Below are 20808 nucleotides of genomic sequence, written 5' to 3'. Positions count from 1 at the left end.
TCACATAATGTACTATAGTCGTACTTGGTACTGCCTACTGCCCACCACATCTCAGAGGTACAAATAGTACTTTACACTGTACTATATCTCAGATAAATATACACCTTTAATTTGACAGCCTAGTTTAATTTATTATATATAACGTAGGGTTATTGATGTATAGTCATTAAAATGAGCTCATTTGCCAACTGACATTAATGCCCTAATATATATATTAGTATTAGATAGTAATAATTGTGGTATTTAACATCCAGCTGTGGTTGAAAGGGTGATGTTGCTGGGGAGGACCTTCGTCCTTAACATTAAACTGATACATAACCAATCACATAAATCTATCTCCGCGTTGCTAGGCAGGATGTCCGCGTCGGCAGCCAATCGGATTGCCGAGTCCGCCAGCGGGCGTAGGGAGCTGAGACAAACCGGTGACAGCGTCTGATTCCCGGGGCAGAGCACCACGGAGCCTCCGCGGAAAACAGCACAGACACGATGCCGAACAAAACTAAGAAAGAGAAGGTGAGCAGGCCACGTCATATCTCAGAATCATCTCTCACTTTGACACAACACGATAGTGTTAGCGGCTAGCTGCCACAGCAAGCTAACCTTCCAGGGCCGAGCTAGCAGCCGAAGCATCAGCTAACCGCTACCGCAGTGTAACTCAGTGTTCAGATTAAAGGGCACATTTCGACTGCGCCCCGATGCTAAAGCGGCAACGTGTTAACTGCCACGTGTAACCAAAGCTAACTAATGTCAGCCAGTGTGTTTAACGGTTCCTTTAACGTTAGCCCCGATATCCCAGTGGGACTCATTCATACAGCATATGTGATGCTAACCAGCTGAGAGCGGCTAGCCGCTAGCTCATTCTAGTGCGGTTTCTTTAATCACGTGACCGGAGGGCGTGTGGATTAACTTCGTGTGTACATTGTACAAGTGCTTACTTCAGTAACACTATTAATACCTCAGTGTACAAATACTGCCACAGCGAAAAGTCCTACTTTCAAAGCACTAAAGTATCATCTAAATGTTTAAAGTACTCTGTATGCACTGGTATTATTGATGCAGTGATGAAGTACTCATTATATATAAAGATGTAATTATATTATTGATGCAGTGATGTTGCAACTGTGAATTGTGAAGTTGATTTGAATAAGATCTGATACTTTTACGTTGATCATAGTCAACTAATACAGTAAAAAAACAATCTGAGTTAAGCTAGAAATGGTTTAGAACCATATTCTTCACTAATTGTTGCCTCCATGTGACTTGTGCCTGAACAGGAAATGGCTAAAAGTGCTAAAATCAGCATGAAGAGCAGCGGGGTCGGCGGGGGGGTCGGGGGGGGCAAAGAGGCTGCTGCCGAGAGCTCAGAGGAGGTGAGTCTTCTAAAACACACGTTACGGAGGCACACAAACCTGCTGCCCCTCATGACAGAAGGTGTTTGTTATTTATTAAAATGTTATTCAAGTGAACCCTGGTACACCTTTCACCGTCCTAAAATCTTCATCAGCCCGCAATGCATGATGGGATATGTTGGGCAGCAAAGAATCGCCACCCGGAGGTCAGCAGGCGCCTGCAGGCGGAATGATGACCAGCCTCAGGAGGAGCACGAGTCACATGACGCTGCTGTTCACTGTGATGATCACATGATCACGGATCGGATCACGTGATCTACCCCCATTGTAGCTTCTCCCACCAGGGGCTGAGTCTGACACTGTTGTGTTGAGGCTCTTTGATTGGTCAAGGACTAGAAAGGAACTTTACAAGTGCTACAATGCCAACACCACTGAGGCAGTTTAGTGGGGATGGACTGCAGCTCCCAGAATGCATCACTGGAGAAAAGACTAAGTGTTCTCCTGTGTGTGTTCAGTCCCAGCAGCAGAGCGGCAGCAAGCGTCCCAGTAACAGCACGCCTCCTCCCACTCAGCTCAACAAGATGAAGTACTCTGGAGGTCCTCAGCTGGTGAAGAAGGAGCGTCGCCAGAGCTCCTCCCGCTTCAGCCTCACCAAGAACCGGGAGCTGCAGAAGTTACCTGCTCTGAAAGGTCAGGCAGGTCTCCGTGGTTACGGTCCAGCCTGCAGATGACACAGATCAGAGTCGGTGGTCGGGTCCACACTGATTCTGTATTTGCTCATAAAGCCTGAAACGGGTTATTTGGCCAATGTTTTAATAACCCGACTGCTGCTTCCCATCATTATAACAGCAGTGCCCCCCCCCCCCCCCCCCCCCCCCCCCACGAAGTAGTAAACCTGGGGGGGACACTGCAGTCTAATCAATGGGAACAGCGCGTGTCGTTGGGCCTCACTGGTTCACGTCCTGCAGCATGCGGCTCCATGTGTCCTCTGCTGTTTCAGCGTCGCCTCGTTTCCATCCCAACGGCAGGTCACGTGACCTGAAGGCACCGGCTGTCATAATGTACCGGACTCCCATGTTCTCTGAGCGAGGTTTCACATTAAGAGTTTGTCCTTTAAGGGACATTTTCCCTTACATTACATCTACTTTTATACTTAAGTAAAAAGCTTGAGATACTTTTCAAACCCGAGTATCTCTTCTTCTACTCTGGACCAATAGAGCGGCTTCACTCCTCATCCTCAGTGGTCCAACGAGCCTCTCCCCATGCGGGCTACAAAGGTCAAAGGTCATAATGGATTTGGGGTCCTTTAACCCAGCGAATTTGAAGAGCGTCTTTTCAACAATCACGCCAAACTACATATATATACATTTAAATATACACCGTTTATCTCGGCCAAAAGCTGTAAACAAGATGTAACGGAGTGATTCTTTCCGACGGTCCTTGAACGCATCACGTGTGACAAAAATTGTGATTTCTTTAAAGAACTTTTTATTTTACATATGAAAGGGTTCATAGAGCAGAGGATCTAGGGTTTCTATGTATTTATAGTAAAAGGCCACCTCTTCCCCCCCCCAGACTCCCCCCTGGTGGAGCAGGAGGAGCTGTTTGTGCAGAAGCTCCGTCAGTGCTGCGTTCTGTTCGACTTCGTCAGCGATCCGCTCAGCGACCTCAAGTACAAAGAGGTGAAGAGAGCCGGCCTCAACGAGATGGTGGAGTACATCACACACAACAGCGAGGTGGTGACCGAGGTCATCTACCCCGAGGCCGTGTTCATGGTGAGAACACACAGGGATGACTGAGCTTCTAGCCCATATGGATCTATTGTACGTGATGCTGAGCGTCACTCGGTTCTTGTTCTCTTTTTGTTGTGTACAATGAATCCTGCTACACAACACCTCGCCGTAGTTTGTTGTGTCCTTTTAGCAGCCAACAAAATATATGAGTGCTTCTGTCACCCTCTCCTTCCATTTCCCCAACTAAACTTAGGACTCACCTTTGTGCCCATTGATACCAAACACCATGTGACTTAAGGTAAAAGAGGAGAAAAGGGGCTCCTGCATCTGTAGAGCTTTTAGTTACATTGATTTATTAAGCTTCTATTGCACATGGATCCAGGGTTCGAAAGGAGGGGGGTCTGGGGGGGTCCCCTATAAGTCATTAGGGACCCCCTATAAGAATTTATTTTTAGATTTTGGGGAGTCCCCGACAAATATTTTTAACAGTAAAAATGATTGTGAAAAGGTCTTTAGTGACGTTTTATATTTATAACAATAATGAATTTATTTCCTAGTGCGATTGGGCAGCAATCAGCCAATAGCATCACAGATAGTTGTTGGTTACTGTTGAACGAAGCCTCACAAAGAGTGAAATCCCTCATGGAAAAAGTGCTTTGATTATGTTTATATCTCCATAATAATTGCTTATTATAGTAAAATATTTGGAGTTGGTGTTCCTATATCAAAAGTTGCATTAACTAACTTAGACACCCAGTGTAACGTCATGATTAGAAGAGTTTCTTTCTAGCACATTCACAAACATGTTGCTGAAAATCTACAAAACGAATCACAAATCCATTGCAGCGTTCACGATTGTATGAGTGAGCACTGCATCACAACCACGTATGAAACATGTATTTAAGAAAATATATTTAAAAGAAGATCGGAACGATCGGGATTCGAACCCCGTGGGTCAAAACATCCTGAAGGCAACGAGCCCCCGGCTCTACGCAGTGAGATGTGGAGAGTCACAGGTTTACTGTGCCGAGTTACTTAATGATTTTAAACCATGAAAAACATCCCAAGACCATTATCCCACCTTCAAAATATGTCGATATAATGTTGCCTGCAGTATATAGTGTAGCAAGGTAGTGTTTAGTATTTTTTAAGGGTCCTAAGTCATTTCGAACCCTGCATGGATCTATATACCTGTAATCTTTTTTGGTGTTTCCTAACCTCTACACCACTGTGCATGTCAGCGTTTACCTGCTGCTCACCTTGAGCCGTTGTTCCAGAGCAAAGTAACACCTTCGATTTTGTGCGACCGTTGACATTTTAGCGGAAATCCCACAAATCGTTTGAGGCAACGTGAGGTTTCACAAGCAGACACTAAGGTGACGTCATGATGTGAATGAATGAGGTGGTGAGGGACACGATGCTGTTTACATGAACGTAGGGGACTATTTGTCTCTAAACTGATGACATGTGACACACAACGTTTGGTGCTGAAAGGAAGCTATTTACTTATTATTTATAATGTCGCTGGTAACGTGTTATTAAAGCAACAAGCTCCGTACCTTGTTGCTTTACTGTACACCTGTTTACCCATCAGTCCACACTCAGAATAACGGCAGATTTTGGACAACCGTTCGTTGTCATTTCAAGCTTGATAGTTACCAACTCGTCATGAGCAATGTGAATGAATTCATTTCATTTTGTAAAGTCCAAAATCACAAATGAGTCTGTACACATGTGACATCTTCTGTCCTCAAACCGTCACATGGACACAGGAACAACTCCTCAAACCATGAAAAGCCTTCCATGGGGAAACAGGGAGGAACCTTCTCAGCACCTGTTACACAATGTAGAAGATCCACAATACATTCACTTCATATGACACATGGTTCAAATATTGGGATTAGTAAGCCAGGTGTACAGCACGACCACTGCAGGGACAACCCCCACCCTGTAGAGCCCCCACCGGGTAGAACCAGCCTTGAACACTACATCATTGATGATACAGTACTGCCTCTCGTACCTTTTAGTGTAGATAACTTTATGACAAAAAGATGTCATAAAGACACTAACAAACAACACAACTTGTAATAATACAAGACATCTTTTTAAACACTTTGTGGCGTCATGTGCATATGTTCAGTTTTCAGTGAACTTGTTCCGGACTCTTCCGCCGTCCTCCAACCCAACCGGAGCAGAGTTCGACCCTGAAGAGGACGAACCCACCCTGGAGGCCGCCTGGCCCCACCTGCAGGTATTAAAGTACCTCTACTGCAGCAGTTGTACCCCCAGAGAGGACCTGTACTGTGGCAGAAGTAACCTCGAGTCGTCTTTGTGTCCTCAGCTCGTCTACGAGTTCTTCCTCCGCTTCCTGGAGTCAGCTGACTTCCAGCCCAATGTGGCCAAGAAACACATCGACCAGAAGTTTGTGATGTCGGTAAGATGTGAACAGAGGGGCCTGCTGGCTAGGGGAGGGGGCTGCCGGCTAGGGGAGGGGGCTGCCGGCTAGGGGAGGGGCCTGCTGGCTGGAGGAGGAGCCTGCTGGCTAGGGGAGGGGCCTGTCGGCTAGGGGGGGGGCTGCCGGCTAGGGGAGGGGGCTGCTGGCTAGGGGAGGGGTTTGCCGGCTAGGGGAGGGGCCTGTCGGCTAGGGGAGGGGCCTGTTGGCTAGGGGAGGGGCCTGCCGGCTAGGGGAGGGGTTTGTCGGCTAGGGGAGGGGCCTGCTGGCTAGGGGAGCAGTAGACTGACCTTTGTTGAACCTTTGTCTCCAAGCTGCTGGAACTGTTTGACAGCGAGGATCCTCGAGAGAGAGACTTCCTGAAGACCATCCTCCACCGGATCTACGGCAAGTTCCTGGGCCTCCGAGCTTACATCCGGCGGCAGATCAACAACATCTTCTACAGGTTGGAATCCACTTATAATCTGTCTATGTATAGATCAGCTATCGATCACTAGAGACACAAACATTCTTTTTTACAGATTCATCTACGAGACAGAACACCATAATGGCATTGCTGAGCTGCTGGAGATCCTGGGGAGGTAAAACACACACACAGGTTGGTCGCCATGGCGATGGTTAACGCATGTCTCTTCCTCAGCATCATCAACGGCTTCGCTCTCCCTCTGAAGGAAGAACACAAGATGTTTCTCATCAGAGTTCTGCTGCCGCTTCATAAAGTGAAGTCTCTCAGCGTGTACCACCCACAGGTCTGTCTCCTGCTGTCCCTCCATGTGTCTCCCTGTGTCTCCTGCTGTCCCTCCCTGTGTCTCTCTGTCCCTCCATGTGTCTCCCTGTGTCTCCTGCTGTCCCTCCCTGTGTCTCCCTGTGTCTCTCTGTGTCTCTCACTCTGTGTCCTTCCTCCTGCAGCTGGCATACTGTGTGGTCCAGTTCCTGGAGAAAGACAGCAGTCTGACAGAGCCGGTGAGTCTTAATGCTGTTTCCATGACTACACAGACAAATGTGGGTTCCCAGCTGACCTTCTGACCCCTCCAGGTGATAATTGGTCTGCTAAAGTTCTGGCCCAAGACTCACAGTCCCAAGGAGGTGATGTTCCTCAACGAGTTGGAGGAAATTCTGGACGTCATCGAACCCTCTGAGTTTGTCAAAGTCCAGGAGCCGCTCTTCAGACAGATGGCCAAGTGTGTGTCCAGCCCACACTTCCAGGTACCAGAACCTGACACCACCAGAACATGAACTGATGATACTATAACTAAACCTGAAGATGATGATGATGATGTCACAGGTAGCAGAGCGGGCCCTTTATTACTGGAACAACGAGTACATCATGAGTCTGATCAGTGACAACGCTGCTAAGATCCTCCCCATCATGTTCCCCTCCCTCTACAAGAACTCCAAGAGCCACTGGAACAAGTAACACTCACACACTGACTCGCATGCTAATCATGCTAACGTTAGCACTGATCCTCCTCATGTGTGCTTCTGCTCCTCAGGACCATCCATGGTCTGATCTACAACGCTCTCAAGCTCTTCATGGAGATGAACCAGAAGCTGTTTGACGACTGCACGCAGCAGTTCAAGGCCGAGAAGCAAAAGTAACGACACACCAGCGTGTTCATGGAACATCTCGACACAACAAGTTATTGATCCGTTTCTGTCTGCAGAGAGAAGTACAAGCTGAAGGAGAGAGAGGAGATCTGGCACAAGATCGAGGGCTTGGCCCGACAGAACCCTCAGGTACAGATGTTCCTGTTCCATCTGTATAGATATACATCTATCGATATTGTTGATGTCATTGTACTCACACAATGACATCAACATACTCAACCTGTCCTTCACTAAAGTAAAATCACAACCGCATAGTGTAGAAGTTTGTAACTAACGGTCTTTGTTTCAGGGCAATAGGCTCCACCCTCTCCGCCCAGGACTCCACCCACAGGAAGAGGTCAGTCACTAGTCCTTAACAGTATAAATAGCAGTTTTCCCTCATTCCATTTTTAACACCCATTGTGTGTATCTTTGCAGTACATGTTGTACAGTGATAGTACCATAGCTGTGTACTCAATGGAAACAGAGACTCCAACAGCTGAAGACATCCAGCTCTTAAAGAAGACTGTGGAGACGGAGGCCTCACAGGTGACCTGTCTCTCTCTGTCTGTCACACACATCTCACTGTCTCTTGATCACCTGTCTCTCCCCCATCAGGGTCTGAAGGACCTGAAGAAGGAGAAAGTCCTGATGAGGAGGAAGTCCGAGCTTCCTCAGGACGTCTACACCATCAAAGCCCTGGAGGCTCACAAGCGGGCCGAGGAGTACCTGACAGCCAATCGGGAGGCCCTCTGACGGGGGGAGGCGGTTCCTTCTAAGCCGGACTCTCTGATTGGATGTAGAAGCTGAACCCTGGTTGTCGCTAACAAGTAGGACATGTGACGATGACATCACCTCCCACACCTGCATCTGTATTCATCCATCTGACCTGAACGCAGCCTCGTGCACTCAGAGAGCCGAGGTTCTCGAGGGCATCACCGACGGGCTTTTCCCTCTCCAGAACCGCACGAGGCTGTGAAGGAGATTTCTCCTGAGGTTCCTCAGTTCTCCTCGTGTAAGAAATGGATCCACGTTAAAAAAAACATTTCACTATTTGATGAATTGTACATTTTAACATCTAGCGACCCGGCCCGTCTGTGTGGCGTTCAGGTGACGTTTGTATTCACACCATCATCTGAAGGGTCAGTACTGAGCAGTTCTCTATCAGGAGGAACCCAACGTCCTCCACCTGACCCGACTAATCAGCTGATGAGATGAGGGGAGGTGGACATCCTATCAGCATACATGGTTTTGTTGTGTCCCCCATGAGGTCAGAGGTCAAACTTGTTCAGGGCTGATGGAGAACCGTCACGTAACCAATAGGAATTTGTCTAAAGTTTTGTCCTGTCAAAATAAAAGCTGGCCACAACAAACTTTTCAATCTCCCATGATTCCTTGCTGTCTGATAAACGTCTCAGTTCCTACATTGTAATTAAATACATCTGTTCAAAGCTTCTCGTTAATGACAGACATTGAACTACAATCATTTAAAGAGCAGATGACTCGTTTATGCTTACAGGAGGCCACGCCCCAAATCAATAACCATTCCAGTGGTGGCTAAGCCCCGCCCACCTCTAAACGTGATTAAATATAAAGTGTAGCAGGTTTATCACATATTAGTAACATGTTCATCTGATGAAGCGTTTCATTTTTGATCAGCTTCAAAGACACGTTTAATATTATATATTATAAAAAATATTGCTTAACGTCACGGTGTCCTTAGAATGTCCAAAAGATAAATAAAGTGCACATGTTTGACAACCAGCTTCTGTGTCTTACTATCACATGTTGAATATTGTTTTATTCATTTTAAATATCAACATGGATTTCTGAAAGTGGCTTGAATTATTTTATAAATTGTAATTTTAGTAAAAGGCTTTTTAAAAACAAGAGTGGCTGTGTTCTCAAATATTGTAACTAAAGCAAATAAAGATAGACAAGGAAAAGAAATCAAAGATTTTATTTTTGAGAAAAGAAAGATCACTTAAATGATTCCTTGTTTTGTTTGTTCTAGTCTAACGTTAGCTAGCTTACCTTTTAATTGTTTGGAATGTCTTTTATATGTTCAGGGAGTTTGACTAAATGTTTGTCGTTACCATCGACTACACAAAGTAAATCACAACATTTCATCACGAGATGAAGAACTAAAGCTACAGTTCATCACATTAATAAAACTAAAAGTTTCAGGCTTCATTGGCTCCGGTCAGTTTGACTTTTTCATGAAAATACACCACGAACATTTACTTTTAGCGCGTAAGCTAATAAGCGTTGGAGGTTTGCTACGAAGCAACAGTTAGGTTCATTTGTGCTGTTATCATCCATCCTTTAGCTAGAGAGCTAACTATGGAAGGTTCTGGCTCCTTTTGGCCACAGATGATCCAACCTCGAGTGGTTTGTATGAAACTGATCCAAATCACAGAAATGACGAGAATACGGTACCCAGTTTCCAGATAAACAACAACGTTCAGCTTTAAGTTAAACCTGGACCTTTTTCATGTAACAAAGTAGAAGTTAGCGGTGGTGTGTTCAGGGTCAGTAGAGGCCATTGCAGTGCTGCCGTGGTGCATTCAGGGTGCGTTGAGGTTGTTCCTGCGGGGTAGGTGCAGAGCGGCGGCACTCTGCCGACTCTCCAGTGTGTTCTGCACCATGTCTTTCCACTGGTCATCGGAGATCTCATTGGCCCAGGACGGCACGGCGAGAGACGGCAGCGCAATGGCCGCCATGGTCCTCTTCACCAGCTCCACGTGGTCTGTAGGAACATTTCAAAAGTTTCCTTCATCCACATTTCACCCGTCAAGGAATCAAAGTTGTGCTTATTTTGTTACAGGTGGAGAAAGCAGAGGTGTGGACTTGAGTCATGTGACTTGGACTCGAGTCAGACTCGAGTCATGAATTTGATGACTTGAGACTCGACTCGACAAAACGTACAAAGACTTGCAACTCGACTTGGACTTTAACACCGATGACTCGTGACTTGACTTGGACTCGAGCCTTTTGACTCGAGAAGACTTGCTACTTCCCATGAAAACTGGGGGAAACATTTTCACACCACCGCGCCGCTCTGTTTATCTGCATCTGTCAAAAAAATGTGCGCCACCTGTATGCAGAGAGCGCTGCCTGCACGACATCCAATCACTGCAGTCCATGTGACCGTATCAACGAGACAGCTCGTTCATGGTTACAAACATCGGGATTTTTGAACCCGGATTCAGACTCCGATGGAAATCCTCGCCAACATTATGTCAACGTCCGTTTTAAAGTACTATAACAGTCACAGTCGATCCACCATTACCCTTCCCTTCGTAGTCTAGGTCTGTGAGGCAGCGCACCATCACCCAGGGTTCCCCGTCCCCACTATGATAAGAGGACTTGAAATGACTCGAAACTAAAATGGTACGACTTTGGACTCGACTTGAGACTTGTTGGCTTTGACTTTGGACTCGACTTGAGACTTGCTTCGTCTTTGACTCGACTTGACTCGGGACTCGAGGGCAAAGACTTGAGACTTGCTTGTGACTTGCATAACAGTGACTTGTTCCCACCTCTGGGAGAAAGTGAGGCTTCAGGAATTATTCAAATATTTCAGCATTATGACTCGTACATTCAGCTGCAGCTCTTTTTGAATGATTTAAAAGGTAATTTTCTCCATTAATTAATGGTGAGCAACAGCCTCCCAATTACCCACAATGCCAATGGTTTGATGTAGTACAAGGAGGTCTGACCTGCATCCATGGGGATGGAAGCTCGGCTCCTCAAGGCCGCCGCCCCCTCAGGGTCCTCCTCATCATCACTGTCTGTGGGCGGGGCTTCAGGGAGGTGCAGACCCATCACCTGCAGGAGAGACACAAACACAGAAGCATCATCTCAGTGACTTCTGCTGCTGATGATAATGTGAATAATAAAAGTAACAATAATAATACATTTTAACACACGATGTAATAAAGAGTGGAAGCTTTACTAAAACACTGATGTGTTATACTATGATAATAAATGCCAGTACAAACACAGCTCACCTGTATCCGCTGCTGCAGCTGCTCCGTTGAGGGGGGGGGCTCCTCCTCCCCCTCAGGTTCCTGGTTCAGGGGTTGGTAGTAATATCCTCCATTGTTCAACTCCTCTTCCTCCTCTTCTTCCTCTCCATCCAGCTCCATCTGGGCCCCTTCCTCCGCTCCCTCCCCCCCGCTCCACACGGGCAGCATAGCTCCGTCGGCTGGGCGCTCGCCCCCCCCCAGCTCGTCCTCAGAGTTTGGTAAGACTCTCTCCGGTCCCATCGCTGAGCTCAACACTTCCATCCACGGACACACTGAGGGGCACACGGCGTGTCAACAACAACAACAACAACAAGAGCCTTATGACATTCATCAGTGTGTAGGAACCAGTCAGTGAGCCCCCCCTGGATGAGACTAGAACACTAGTCCTCCTTTAGCTCGTTGCAGGAGGCCGAAGGTCACGTGACCGTGGTGGAGTTCCTTTATGGCCAAACGTGAAGTCATGTGACCAACGTGGAAGAATGTCAAGTGTTTGGAAACACTGCTCGTTGTTATCTGGTTCAAGATTTAATATTTTATGTATTGATAATATTGACTTTACAGGTTTTCTGAAGAAGCCTCTGGTATTTTCTAAAACACGTGAATGAATATGAATTAATTGTTCAACTAATTCTGTATAGAAATTAGAAAAATAAACAATGTACTCCTAAAAGTGGACGTTATTATTTAAATATATACATATTCTATTGGTTCTGTATGTATTATTATTCATGTATTTTGTGTAAAGAGTTCTAAAATAAAGGAATCATATGAAACATAAAGTGGATGTCCGGACACCGGGAGAAGCTAACAGCTAACGAAGCTACCTAGCTTCAGCCTCCCCTCCGATTATTTCCCTCTTCTTCTGCTCTATGTTTTATGACGTAGAAGAATTCTTTGCGGGGGGGAATTGAGCTTCTTACCTGTCCGTCTGTTTCTGTCTGTCGACCTGCCCGTTTGATAAGAGCGTCAGGTAGCTGGTAGTAGCCGTTAGCCGTTAGCCGCTGCTAGCTGCAGCTGCTGCTGCTCGGGACATTTCCGGAGACGTCACTAGGCAGCAACACCATAGATATATATATATATATACAATTATGTTATGTTCTAAAATAGAATTATGTTCTAAAATACGTACAAGATTTCCCTTTTCAATACATCAAGAAATGCTGCATGTTGAAATCCCCACCCTGCACAGAGATGTATTCATGACACTGCATACTTGTAATACTTATAATAATTGTAATAAAAACAGTCTTTCTTACAAAAATGACATTAAACAGTACAGTACAATATAATATAGTATGTTATAACTACATCTCTGACGTTTACGACAAACCAAACCGGTGGAAATTGAGCATGTTATTATTATTTAAAGTACATGTTCCACTACCAACCCAATGTGATGGGGGACCGAGCTGACTGTAGCAAGATGGCCGCCATATGAGGACGTTCTATGCTCCGACACTAACCTTTATATATATCGCAGAAAACATGTTTGAATGAAGAACTTTATTGACAACATAAACATCACAATTCAGTCAAATATAATTAAATTCACTGGATGATTAAGATAATAATAATAATAATGAAATAATAATAATAAATGTTAACATAGTGCAAGAAAAATGGCAGTTCAGTTTACAAATTTATAATTTAGATCTAAAATATAAAATAGAAGCCTGTAGGCTAGGGGGATTTAATATAAAAAAAATAAAATAAAAAGTTGCAAGTGCACTGGGGAAAGATGGTCCGATGGTCCCAGTGTGAAAGGCAGTGACCGGTGGAGAAAGGGACCCGGGCTCTGTTAATGAACCACTGCCGACAGGAAGAAACTGTGTGCAGGCAGATCTCATCCTGCTGGACTAAATAAATTAACCAAATGTCACAGTCAATCATGTTTTGTTTCTTTCTTCAAAAAAGTGTTAAAGTTGAAAGGGAAAATAAATATATTAATCTTATATATAAAGTGTAAAACAAACATTCAAGATCAGATCAATTCCTGGGTGGATTAAAACAGGGCTGAGTGGGTTGTGACGTCACAGCCATAGAGATCGTGTTAGTGGAGAGTTGTCACTTCCTTCAAAAAAAATATTCCAACCAAATGAGATAATAATAATATTAGTAATGAGAACAATCATCATCATATTGATGAGAACAAGAATAAGAACAATATTAACAATGACTATATATAATAATATAAAGATAAATACATGAAAATAATAACAACTGTAACAACTATAATATCACGATTACAATTAAAACAACAATAATTGATAATAAGACAAATACAATTGGTTTAATAATAATAATACACATGAATGCAAATGACATGTCATTGTCTGGGATCAATAGTCTCGTAGGTCTGTGGCTCCTCTGCTCGGTCCTGCTAAACCGGTAAGAGTGAGCCCTCCTGATGACGCGCGTATCTCTGTGTCTCATAGCAACGGTCACCTCGCGGAGCTCACCGACCAACGGACCCCTCCGCCCGCTGTCCTCCCCGCTAAGCCCCCCACCTCTCCCCCCCTCCCACACACACACACACACACCCTCCCACGCACCACACTCCCTGCACCTTGCCGCCGCCGATTGAAACCAATCAATCAATACGGGGATCGATCAACCGAGATGTCCACCGTGGTGGATCGGAACGGGCGCGTGGCCTGCGGCAGGATCAAAGCCACTGGAGCAGCGAACGATGACATCAGCGCGTGACAGTCCCGATCCTCCCCGCGTGAGCTGATCAATCATTTTATCGGGTCAGTTGATCACGTTACTGCAGCACCAATCAGAGCTTAAGCTCCTGTTTGACCAGCTGATTTGTTTCAAGTCCTGCCAATCAATACTTTCCATCTATTGGTTATTGATTAGATGAATGCATCAATGCTACTTTCTTTAAGGGATACTACTGTGATAAATTAGAGGTTGTCACCAGGGTAACTGCATAGGGTCACAGGAGGGAGCATCATGGAGGTTGTAGTTTTTACTGCTTCTTTGACCTCTCATATCCTGCCTGCATTGGGTTGGATTTTAATTGTCAAAGAATTACCATTCTAACCCATATTCACTAACCTCTATTCACTAACCTCTATTCACTAACCTCTATTCACTAACCTCTATTCACTAACCCCTATTCACTAACCTCTATTCACTAACCTCTATTCACTAACCTCTATTCCTAACCTCTATTCACTAACCTCTATTCACTAACCTCTATTCACTAACCTCTATTCACTAACCTCTATTCACTAACCTCTATTCACTAACCCATATTCACTAACCTCTATTCACTAACCTCTATTCACTAACCTCTATTCACTAACCTCTATTCACTAACCTCTATTCACTAACCTCTATTCCTAACCTCTATTCACTAACCTCTATTCCTAACCTCTATTCACTAACCTCTATTCCTAACCTCTATTCACTAACCTCTATTCACTAACCTCTATTCACTAACCTCTATTCACTAACCTCTATTCCTAACCTCTATTCACTAACCTCTATTCCTAACCTCTATTCACTAACCTCTATTCACTAACCTCTATTCACTAACCTCTATTCACTAACCTCTATTCACTAACCTCTATTCACTAACCTCTATTCCTAACCTCTATTCACTAACCTCTATTCCTAACCTCTATTCACTAACCTCTATTCCTAACCTCTATTCACTAACCTCTATTCACTAACCTCTATTCACTAACCTCTATTCACTAACCTCTATTCCTAACCTCTATTCACTAACCTCTATTCCTAACCTCTATTCACTAACCTCTATTCACTAACCTCTATTCACTAACCTCTATTCACTAACCTCTATTCACTAACCTCTATTCCTAACCTCTATTCACTAACCTCTATTCACTAACCTCTATTCCTAACCTCTATTCACTAACCTCTATTCACTAACCTCTATTCACTAACCTCCATTCCTAACCTCTATTCACTAACCTCTATTCACTAACCTCTATTCACTAACCTCTATTCCTAACCTCTATTACTAACCTCTATTCACTAACTTTGTAGCTTAGTGAAAGTGGGGTCAGATTTCCTAGACTCCACGTTGTTCTTTTCTAACTCCTCATGAACCATCGTTTCTTTGAGTCTGTGACATTTTCCCCAGAGGTCAAGCAATAGAGGTTGAGAATAGACGTTAAGCGGTCATTTTCTTGACTAATCGAATCCAGCCTCTAAAGAACTAAAGTGTAACTAATAGACAGGAAGTGATGTAAAGTCTTGGGAGCCCTGCTCCTCACCAGTAGGGGTCAGGCTTCTCTCTGACTAGCTCCCCCTGCCTCCTTCTCCCAATGCTCCCAGTCCCGTCCCGGCATGCTACCGGCCTCCATCCAGATCACCGGCGAGCTGCTGTCGGCGGCCGAGGTGCGGGACATCTGTGAGAGCCTGAAGGAGGACGGCTTGCGGCTGCTCTCCGTCCGCGGCTGCCAGCTCTCTGACAGGGACTTTGGGCGCGTGTGCCGAGGCGTCGCCGAGTCGCCCTGCCTCGCCCAGCTCAACCTCAACCTGGGGGTCGTCTCTGGCCTCAGCCGGACGAGACACCTGGCCGACGCCCTGAGGACCAACCGCTCCCTCCAGACCCTGTTGTGAGTGCAGCTGTAGACCTGTAAACACCAGACCCCCTCCCAACACCAGACCACCTCCAAACACCAGACCCCCTCCCAACACCAGACCACCTCCAAACACCAGACCCCCTCCCAACACCAGACCCCCTCCAAACACCAGACCCCCTCCCAACACCAGACCCCCTCCCAACACCAGACCACCTCCAAACACCAGACCCCCTCCCAACACCAGACCCCCTCCCAACACCAGACCTCCTCCAAACACCAGACCCCCTCCCAACACCAGACCTCCTCCAAATACCAGACCACCTCCCAACACCAGACCACCTCCAAACACGAAACCACCTCTAAACATGAGACCCCCTCCCAACACCAGACCCCCTCCAAATACCAGACCACCTCCCAACACCAGACCACCTCTAAACATGAGACCCCCTCCCAACACCAGACCACCTCCCAACACGAAACCACCTCTAAACATGAGACCCCCTCCCAACACGAGAGCAGTAGTAATGGTTGAGGGTTAATGTCATGCTCACTGTGAGGGTCAAAGTGTGCATTCCTCCACACCATTTTCCTGGCTGAAGTTCCTTGTTAGAGGTGTCCTTCTGAATCAACGACACAAACTTCTCTCATGTGTATTAAAGGTTCTTGTTACACCAGAAGCTGATGGTGGTTAAACCGCTCTCTTTACTGGTTACCAGTGGCTGCAAACATCCATATTCTCACGTAGCATGCTGTGAATGGATGGGGTCCAGTCTCCATCCAGGACCTGGTGAAACCCTCCATCCCAACATCAAGCTGCTTGTTCCTCACTGAGAGCAAAACACTGGACTAGATCTCCACTCTTTGCTGTCCTGCTCCTAGATGGTGGAAGGAGCTCTGTGATGACATCAGGACCACAGAGAGCCTTCACATCTTCACACTAAACACTAACACACTGTAGACCTTAAACTGGACTTATCCATTATAAGTCCAGTTATCTATAACTAGTTGTACATCGGCTTATTTGATGAAATTTCACTTTGTTGTTTCTTGTTCTTCTGAGTTTGTTTCCTTATGGTTGAAATGCTCTTATTGTCACATGACTACACGGCAAAGCCCACTAAGACAAATTTGTAATTTGCAATTTTGGGCAAAATAGTTTTATTGGATTTAATTGTCCCCGCCCCCTCCAGTCTCCATGGCAGCCCACTGATGGACGCCGGGCTGGTGACCCTGAACGTGGCCTTATCCAGCCACCCAACGCTGGTCTGTCTGGACCTGGGAGACTGCATGCTGGGAGACGAGGCGCTGGCTCTGATCTGTGGGATGCTGCCTCCGGACGGGGCCAAGTCAGGTAATACACACATTAATATACATCAATATATTCTTAGTACACCTGAGAATGTACACACATAAACACATATGAACATAAACATACCATAAATATATAATAACACACTTGAGAAACAACATCAATATACATCAAAGAATGTTCACATTGAACAAGGAGGTTTCTCTAGCTTGTAAAGGTGTACGGCCAATAAACAGAGTTTTTAAGTTTCACTTATTGCAGCATCAAATTACCTGAGTTCTGTATTACCTGATGTTCCTACGCTGACCAATGAGATGAGGACACTCTAATGGAAGAACACGAAGAAGACATTTATATTAATGAACGTATAAAAAAGTTCTTTTCAGTGTAGAGAAACTGTATGTCATGCAAATATAGCCAGACGTAAAGTTGATGTTCTTGTGACAGTGTGTTGTGTGTCTGTAGGTTTGAGGGAACTCACTCTCAGCGCCAACCCAGGAATCAGCTCCAAGGCCTGGGCTCGACTCGCCATCGCTGTGGCTCACAGCTCCCAACTGAGGGTCCTGAACCTGGACTACAACTCACTGGGTAACTACACACTGCTGCACACTACACTAAACAGTATTCAATTCAATTCATCTTATGTTGTACACACAGAAATTACAAGTTCAGGGGGCTTTACACTCTGTACACATGCAACATGGTCTGACCTTTGACCCTCACAGAAAAAACTCCCCCAAAAATGAAAAAAGGAAAAAAACTTTAGGGACAACGGCAGAGAAAGAGAATGCTAAAGATGTTGTGTGTACAGAATAAACTCAATTCATAGGACATGTTATGAAACATTGCGAGCAGTAAGCCAGGTGTAAGGCAGTACACTGCAGGAACAACCTCCATCAGGTAGAACCTCCATCAGATGGAACCACCATCAGACCCGTCTTTGTGTCTTTGTCCCTTGTGTGTACAAATGAGGCCTTTTAAGGGCTAAATTAAGGTGAGTATTAATATCATCAGCAGAGAGGGTGATTGGCTGCAATCTGCCGTCTCTCCAGAACTTGTTCGCTTCCAGGACTCTGAAGCAGCCAGAAAGATTGTAGCCGACCCCCCCCACCCTGGACATGAACTGTTTGTGCCCCTTCCATCCAGCAGGAGGCTGAGGTCCATCAGGACTAAGACCTCCAGCCACACCAACAGTTCCTTCCCTTCGGCAGTCGGGCTCATCAACAGAACCCGGGTCCCCCCTGACTGACTCTCACTCTCTACATGTACATTCACTCTGTCACTTTCACTTGTCACTTTCTTTGGGCAGATGCACTATTTTCATTTCTATTTTTAACTTAACTAACCCATAGCATTATATTCTATAATCTTATTCGTGCACTATGTTGTCTGACTGTCGTACTGTCTGCTTTGTGTCTGACATATTATGGCAATAAATGTTTCCTGGTTCCTGATGTCGGCCCCTCTGGTCCCGGGTAAACATGGAACTGTGGTTTCTCAGGATGTGGCTACCAATCACCAGACTTGTTTCTCAGCCGGTGTGTCGGGGTTTGAAACGTGACGTGGTAGGTGGTGAACCGCGTGCTTCCACCTATGCTCGACTATGTGTGGCTCCGGACCGTCACCCGGTCTCCTGGCCGCTCTGGAGGACGGATACTAGGAGCTAACGTCTGTGTGGACCGCACCGACTACTCACCACACTCTGAATATTAAAGAAAACACAACACTTATGTTCTGGTTCTGGATCCAGGTGATCGGATAGCAGGAATGCTGGCGGTTGCCGTGGCGTCCAGCAGAAGCCTGGAGGTGCTGGACCTGGAAGGAACCGGACTGACCAACCAATCAGCACAGGTCGATCAATCACACTCATCATCAGTGTCCTTATCACTGATGTGATCAGTGACATCATCTGGGAAATGATCAGTGCTGGTCATGTGACAGAAGGGCGATGGTGGCGCATGGAGTAGCGTGATGCGCTGGGAGCTGCAAGGTTGGTGGTTTGAATCCTGGCTGCTCCATATGCCATGTCGACGTGTCCCTGAGCAGGACACCTGACCCCTAATTGCTCCCCAAGCGAAATGTAAGCTATGGGTTATAATGCAAAGTAAGTCGCTTTGGATAAAAAGTATCAGTTAAATGACATGTAATGAATTAACTGTGAGCGTTAAACCCTGTGACATCACAGCTGGCAGTGGCCTGAAGACCTGAAACTCTGAAGCTGTGATCTTCTTGTTGTTTGTGACAGGTTTTCCTGGACATGGTGGAGAACTACCCCACCTGTCTGAAGGTTCTGCTCCTGGGGGAGAACGACATCAGTCCGGAGCTGCAGCAGCAGATCTGTGACTTGCTGTCTGAGGGCGAGGACGATGACAACAGAGAATCTACGGCCACAGAGCGAGGACCCGCATCCAGCTGCGCCCTGCCGCCAATCAGAGACAAGTACCAGCCAATCAGAGACAAGTACCAGCCCCTCAGCTGGCTCCCCCACAGCAGTAAGGGCTGAGTGCACCCCCTCATACTGGTCCCCCAGAACACTGCTAGGCTACTCCTCTTTATCATGCAGGTTCTCTTGATACAAAGTACTGTACTGTACTGTTGTACTGGTTTAGTTTAACATACTGGTTGTAGGGATACAAAGTAGCATACTGGTTATACTGGTGTACTTTAGTATACTGGTCCTCCTGCAGTACCAATTCCAGCTATTACCAATAGTATTAGTTGTTTGGTTTTAACCTAGTGGTTCTGTCCTTGTTGGCCTGGCATGAGCTGGTCTTTTTCAGTTGACCCGGTTTTAGGTGATATATATATATATATACAATTTATATAGATTAATATTAATAGTTGGACATTTTAAAGCCGATTCTGATTTTCCTGATCAGTTATTGCATGGATTTTTCTTTGGATTGTGTTAATGACCCTAAATTATGTTAATACATCTTTACTAATTATCCAAAGCTGACTGACATCTTATGTGTCTTTCATTTACTCAAAAAGTGAAGCTCTAGTGGTCGTAAACTCTAAATCTGTGTCCTTTACAGACTCCGCCCCCCAGATGGTCTTGCTGACATCAGGTCTAGGGGAGAGCTTATTGGCTGAGACCGAAATGTGACACCACCCCCCCACCTCACGCTTCCTGTCAGACGGCCTTTTTCTTAATCCAGATTTTTTGGTATGAATGCTTCAGCATTGTTTCTCCTCCCTGCGCCTCTTGTCCTCTTGTCCAATCACATGGTCCGATGTCGCACCTGTACATAGAGACTAGAACAGAGCGGCACAGAACCTCAGCACACACTTACAGCCATGTGTTTGTAATGATGTCCCCTTATTAAACTTTGTACAGCTTCGTATGAACCCTCGGCTCTGTTCTCTTATTCCTCAGCAAGGCTAACCGTGTTAGCTGAACTATTAATGTAATCATAAAATGAAGTTGTATAAAAATTAGGGCTGTCAAAAATAGCGCGTTAACGGCGTTAATTAGCTGTTTGTTGTTAATTACGTCAATTTTTTTGACGCATTTCACGCATGCGCAGTGTGACAAATTATTCAGGTCCGGAAAAAACCTCTTCTTCTAGGGAATGCACTTCATCCTATACAACACATTACTGCCACCTGCAGGCATACGTCAGGCCGTCAGGTTCAGCAAGTCGTTTGCGCCAGAGACCCTAACCCCCCCCCCCCCCTCCCCCCGGTTCTCGCGCAGCGGAACAGAGAAGAAGAAAAGCTCCGCCCAGCAGAGCTTTGCTAAGAAAAATAAATAAAGAGCAGCGCTGAGATAGAGGAAAGAC

At 45.8% G+C, this 20808-nt stretch overlaps 3 protein-coding genes across 4 annotated transcripts; 2 read left to right on the top strand and 1 right to left on the bottom strand.

The window, feature by feature from the left end:
• Positions 1–330: 330 nt before the first annotated feature.
• ppp2r5d (protein phosphatase 2, regulatory subunit B', delta) lies at positions 331–8882 on the top strand. Of its 2 annotated transcripts, XM_037465604.2 has the most exons (17): positions 339–513; positions 1275–1370; positions 1865–2039; positions 2925–3124; positions 5223–5333; positions 5424–5516; positions 5849–5979; positions 6056–6115; positions 6175–6283; positions 6444–6497; positions 6570–6740; positions 6820–6947; positions 7028–7129; positions 7199–7271; positions 7432–7479; positions 7560–7670; positions 7740–8882. In XM_037465604.2, the coding sequence occupies exons 1-17, from the start codon at positions 487–489 to the stop codon at positions 7875–7877; spliced, it is 1827 nt and encodes a 608-aa protein (XP_037321501.2). In that variant the 5' UTR covers positions 339–486; the 3' UTR covers positions 7878–8882. The 2 variants fall into 2 exon arrangements, with proteins under 2 accessions (XP_062422453.1, XP_037321501.2); XM_062566469.1 differs by having other exon boundaries at positions 331–513; positions 7560–8882.
• A 183-nt stretch (positions 8883–9065) lies between these two features.
• On the bottom strand, positions 9066–12199 carry mea1 (male-enhanced antigen 1). The gene is made up of 4 exons (XM_037465605.2): positions 12073–12199; positions 11135–11424; positions 10844–10952; positions 9066–9870 (listed from the first exon to the last, which is right to left on the bottom strand). The coding sequence occupies exons 2-4, from the start codon at positions 11411–11413 to the stop codon at positions 9689–9691; spliced, it is 570 nt and encodes a 189-aa protein (XP_037321502.1). The 5' UTR covers positions 11414–11424; positions 12073–12199; the 3' UTR covers positions 9066–9688.
• Positions 12200–13660: 1461 nt separating this feature from the next.
• lrrc73 (leucine rich repeat containing 73) lies at positions 13661–20374 on the top strand. Its single transcript, XM_037466471.2, has 7 exons — positions 13661–13902; positions 15464–15747; positions 16905–17065; positions 17489–17611; positions 18774–18874; positions 19269–19515; positions 20062–20374. Exons 2-7 carry the CDS (start codon positions 15476–15478, stop codon positions 20130–20132), a joined length of 975 nt encoding a protein of 324 aa, XP_037322368.1. The 5' UTR covers positions 13661–13902; positions 15464–15475; the 3' UTR covers positions 20133–20374.
• Positions 20375–20808: the final 434 nt, after the last annotated feature.

Source organism: Pungitius pungitius, chromosome 13 (assembly GCF_949316345.1).
Source record: "Pungitius pungitius chromosome 13, fPunPun2.1, whole genome shotgun sequence".
NCBI lineage: Eukaryota > Metazoa > Chordata > Actinopteri > Perciformes > Gasterosteidae > Pungitius > Pungitius pungitius.
Note: the sequence above shows the minus strand (reverse complement) of the source record. Positions and strands in the feature narration are given on the sequence as shown.

Bases quoted from the DNA above. Each gene is read 5' to 3' on its own strand.
- ppp2r5d (XM_062566469.1), top strand. From the start codon at position 487: ATGCCGAACAAAACTAAGAAAGAGAAG. The intron at 514-1,274 runs GTGAGCAGGCCA...GTGCCTGAACAG, and splicing joins ACAAAACTAAGAAAGAGAAG to GAAATGGCTAAAAGTGCTAA. The intron at 1,371-1,864 runs GTGAGTCTTCTA...GTGTGTGTTCAG, and splicing joins CTGCCGAGAGCTCAGAGGAG to TCCCAGCAGCAGAGCGGCAG.
- mea1 (XM_037465605.2), bottom strand. From the start codon at position 11,413: ATGGAAGTGTTGAGCTCAGCGATGGGACCGGAGAGAGTCTTACCAAAC. The intron at 10,953-11,134 runs GTGAGCTGTGTT...TCTCTCCTGCAG, and splicing joins AGCTGCAGCAGCGGATACAG to GTGATGGGTCTGCACCTCCC. The intron at 9,871-10,843 runs GTCAGACCTCCT...ATGTTCCTACAG, and splicing joins TTCCATCCCCATGGATGCAG to ACCACGTGGAGCTGGTGAAG.
- lrrc73 (XM_037466471.2), top strand. From the start codon at position 15,476: ATGCTACCGGCCTCCATCCAGATCACCGGCGAGCTGCTGTCGGCGGCC. The intron at 17,612-18,773 runs GTAACTACACAC...TTCTGGATCCAG, and splicing joins CCTGGACTACAACTCACTGG to GTGATCGGATAGCAGGAATG. The intron at 19,516-20,061 runs GTAAGGGCTGAG...TGTCCTTTACAG, and splicing joins CAGCTGGCTCCCCCACAGCA to ACTCCGCCCCCCAGATGGTC.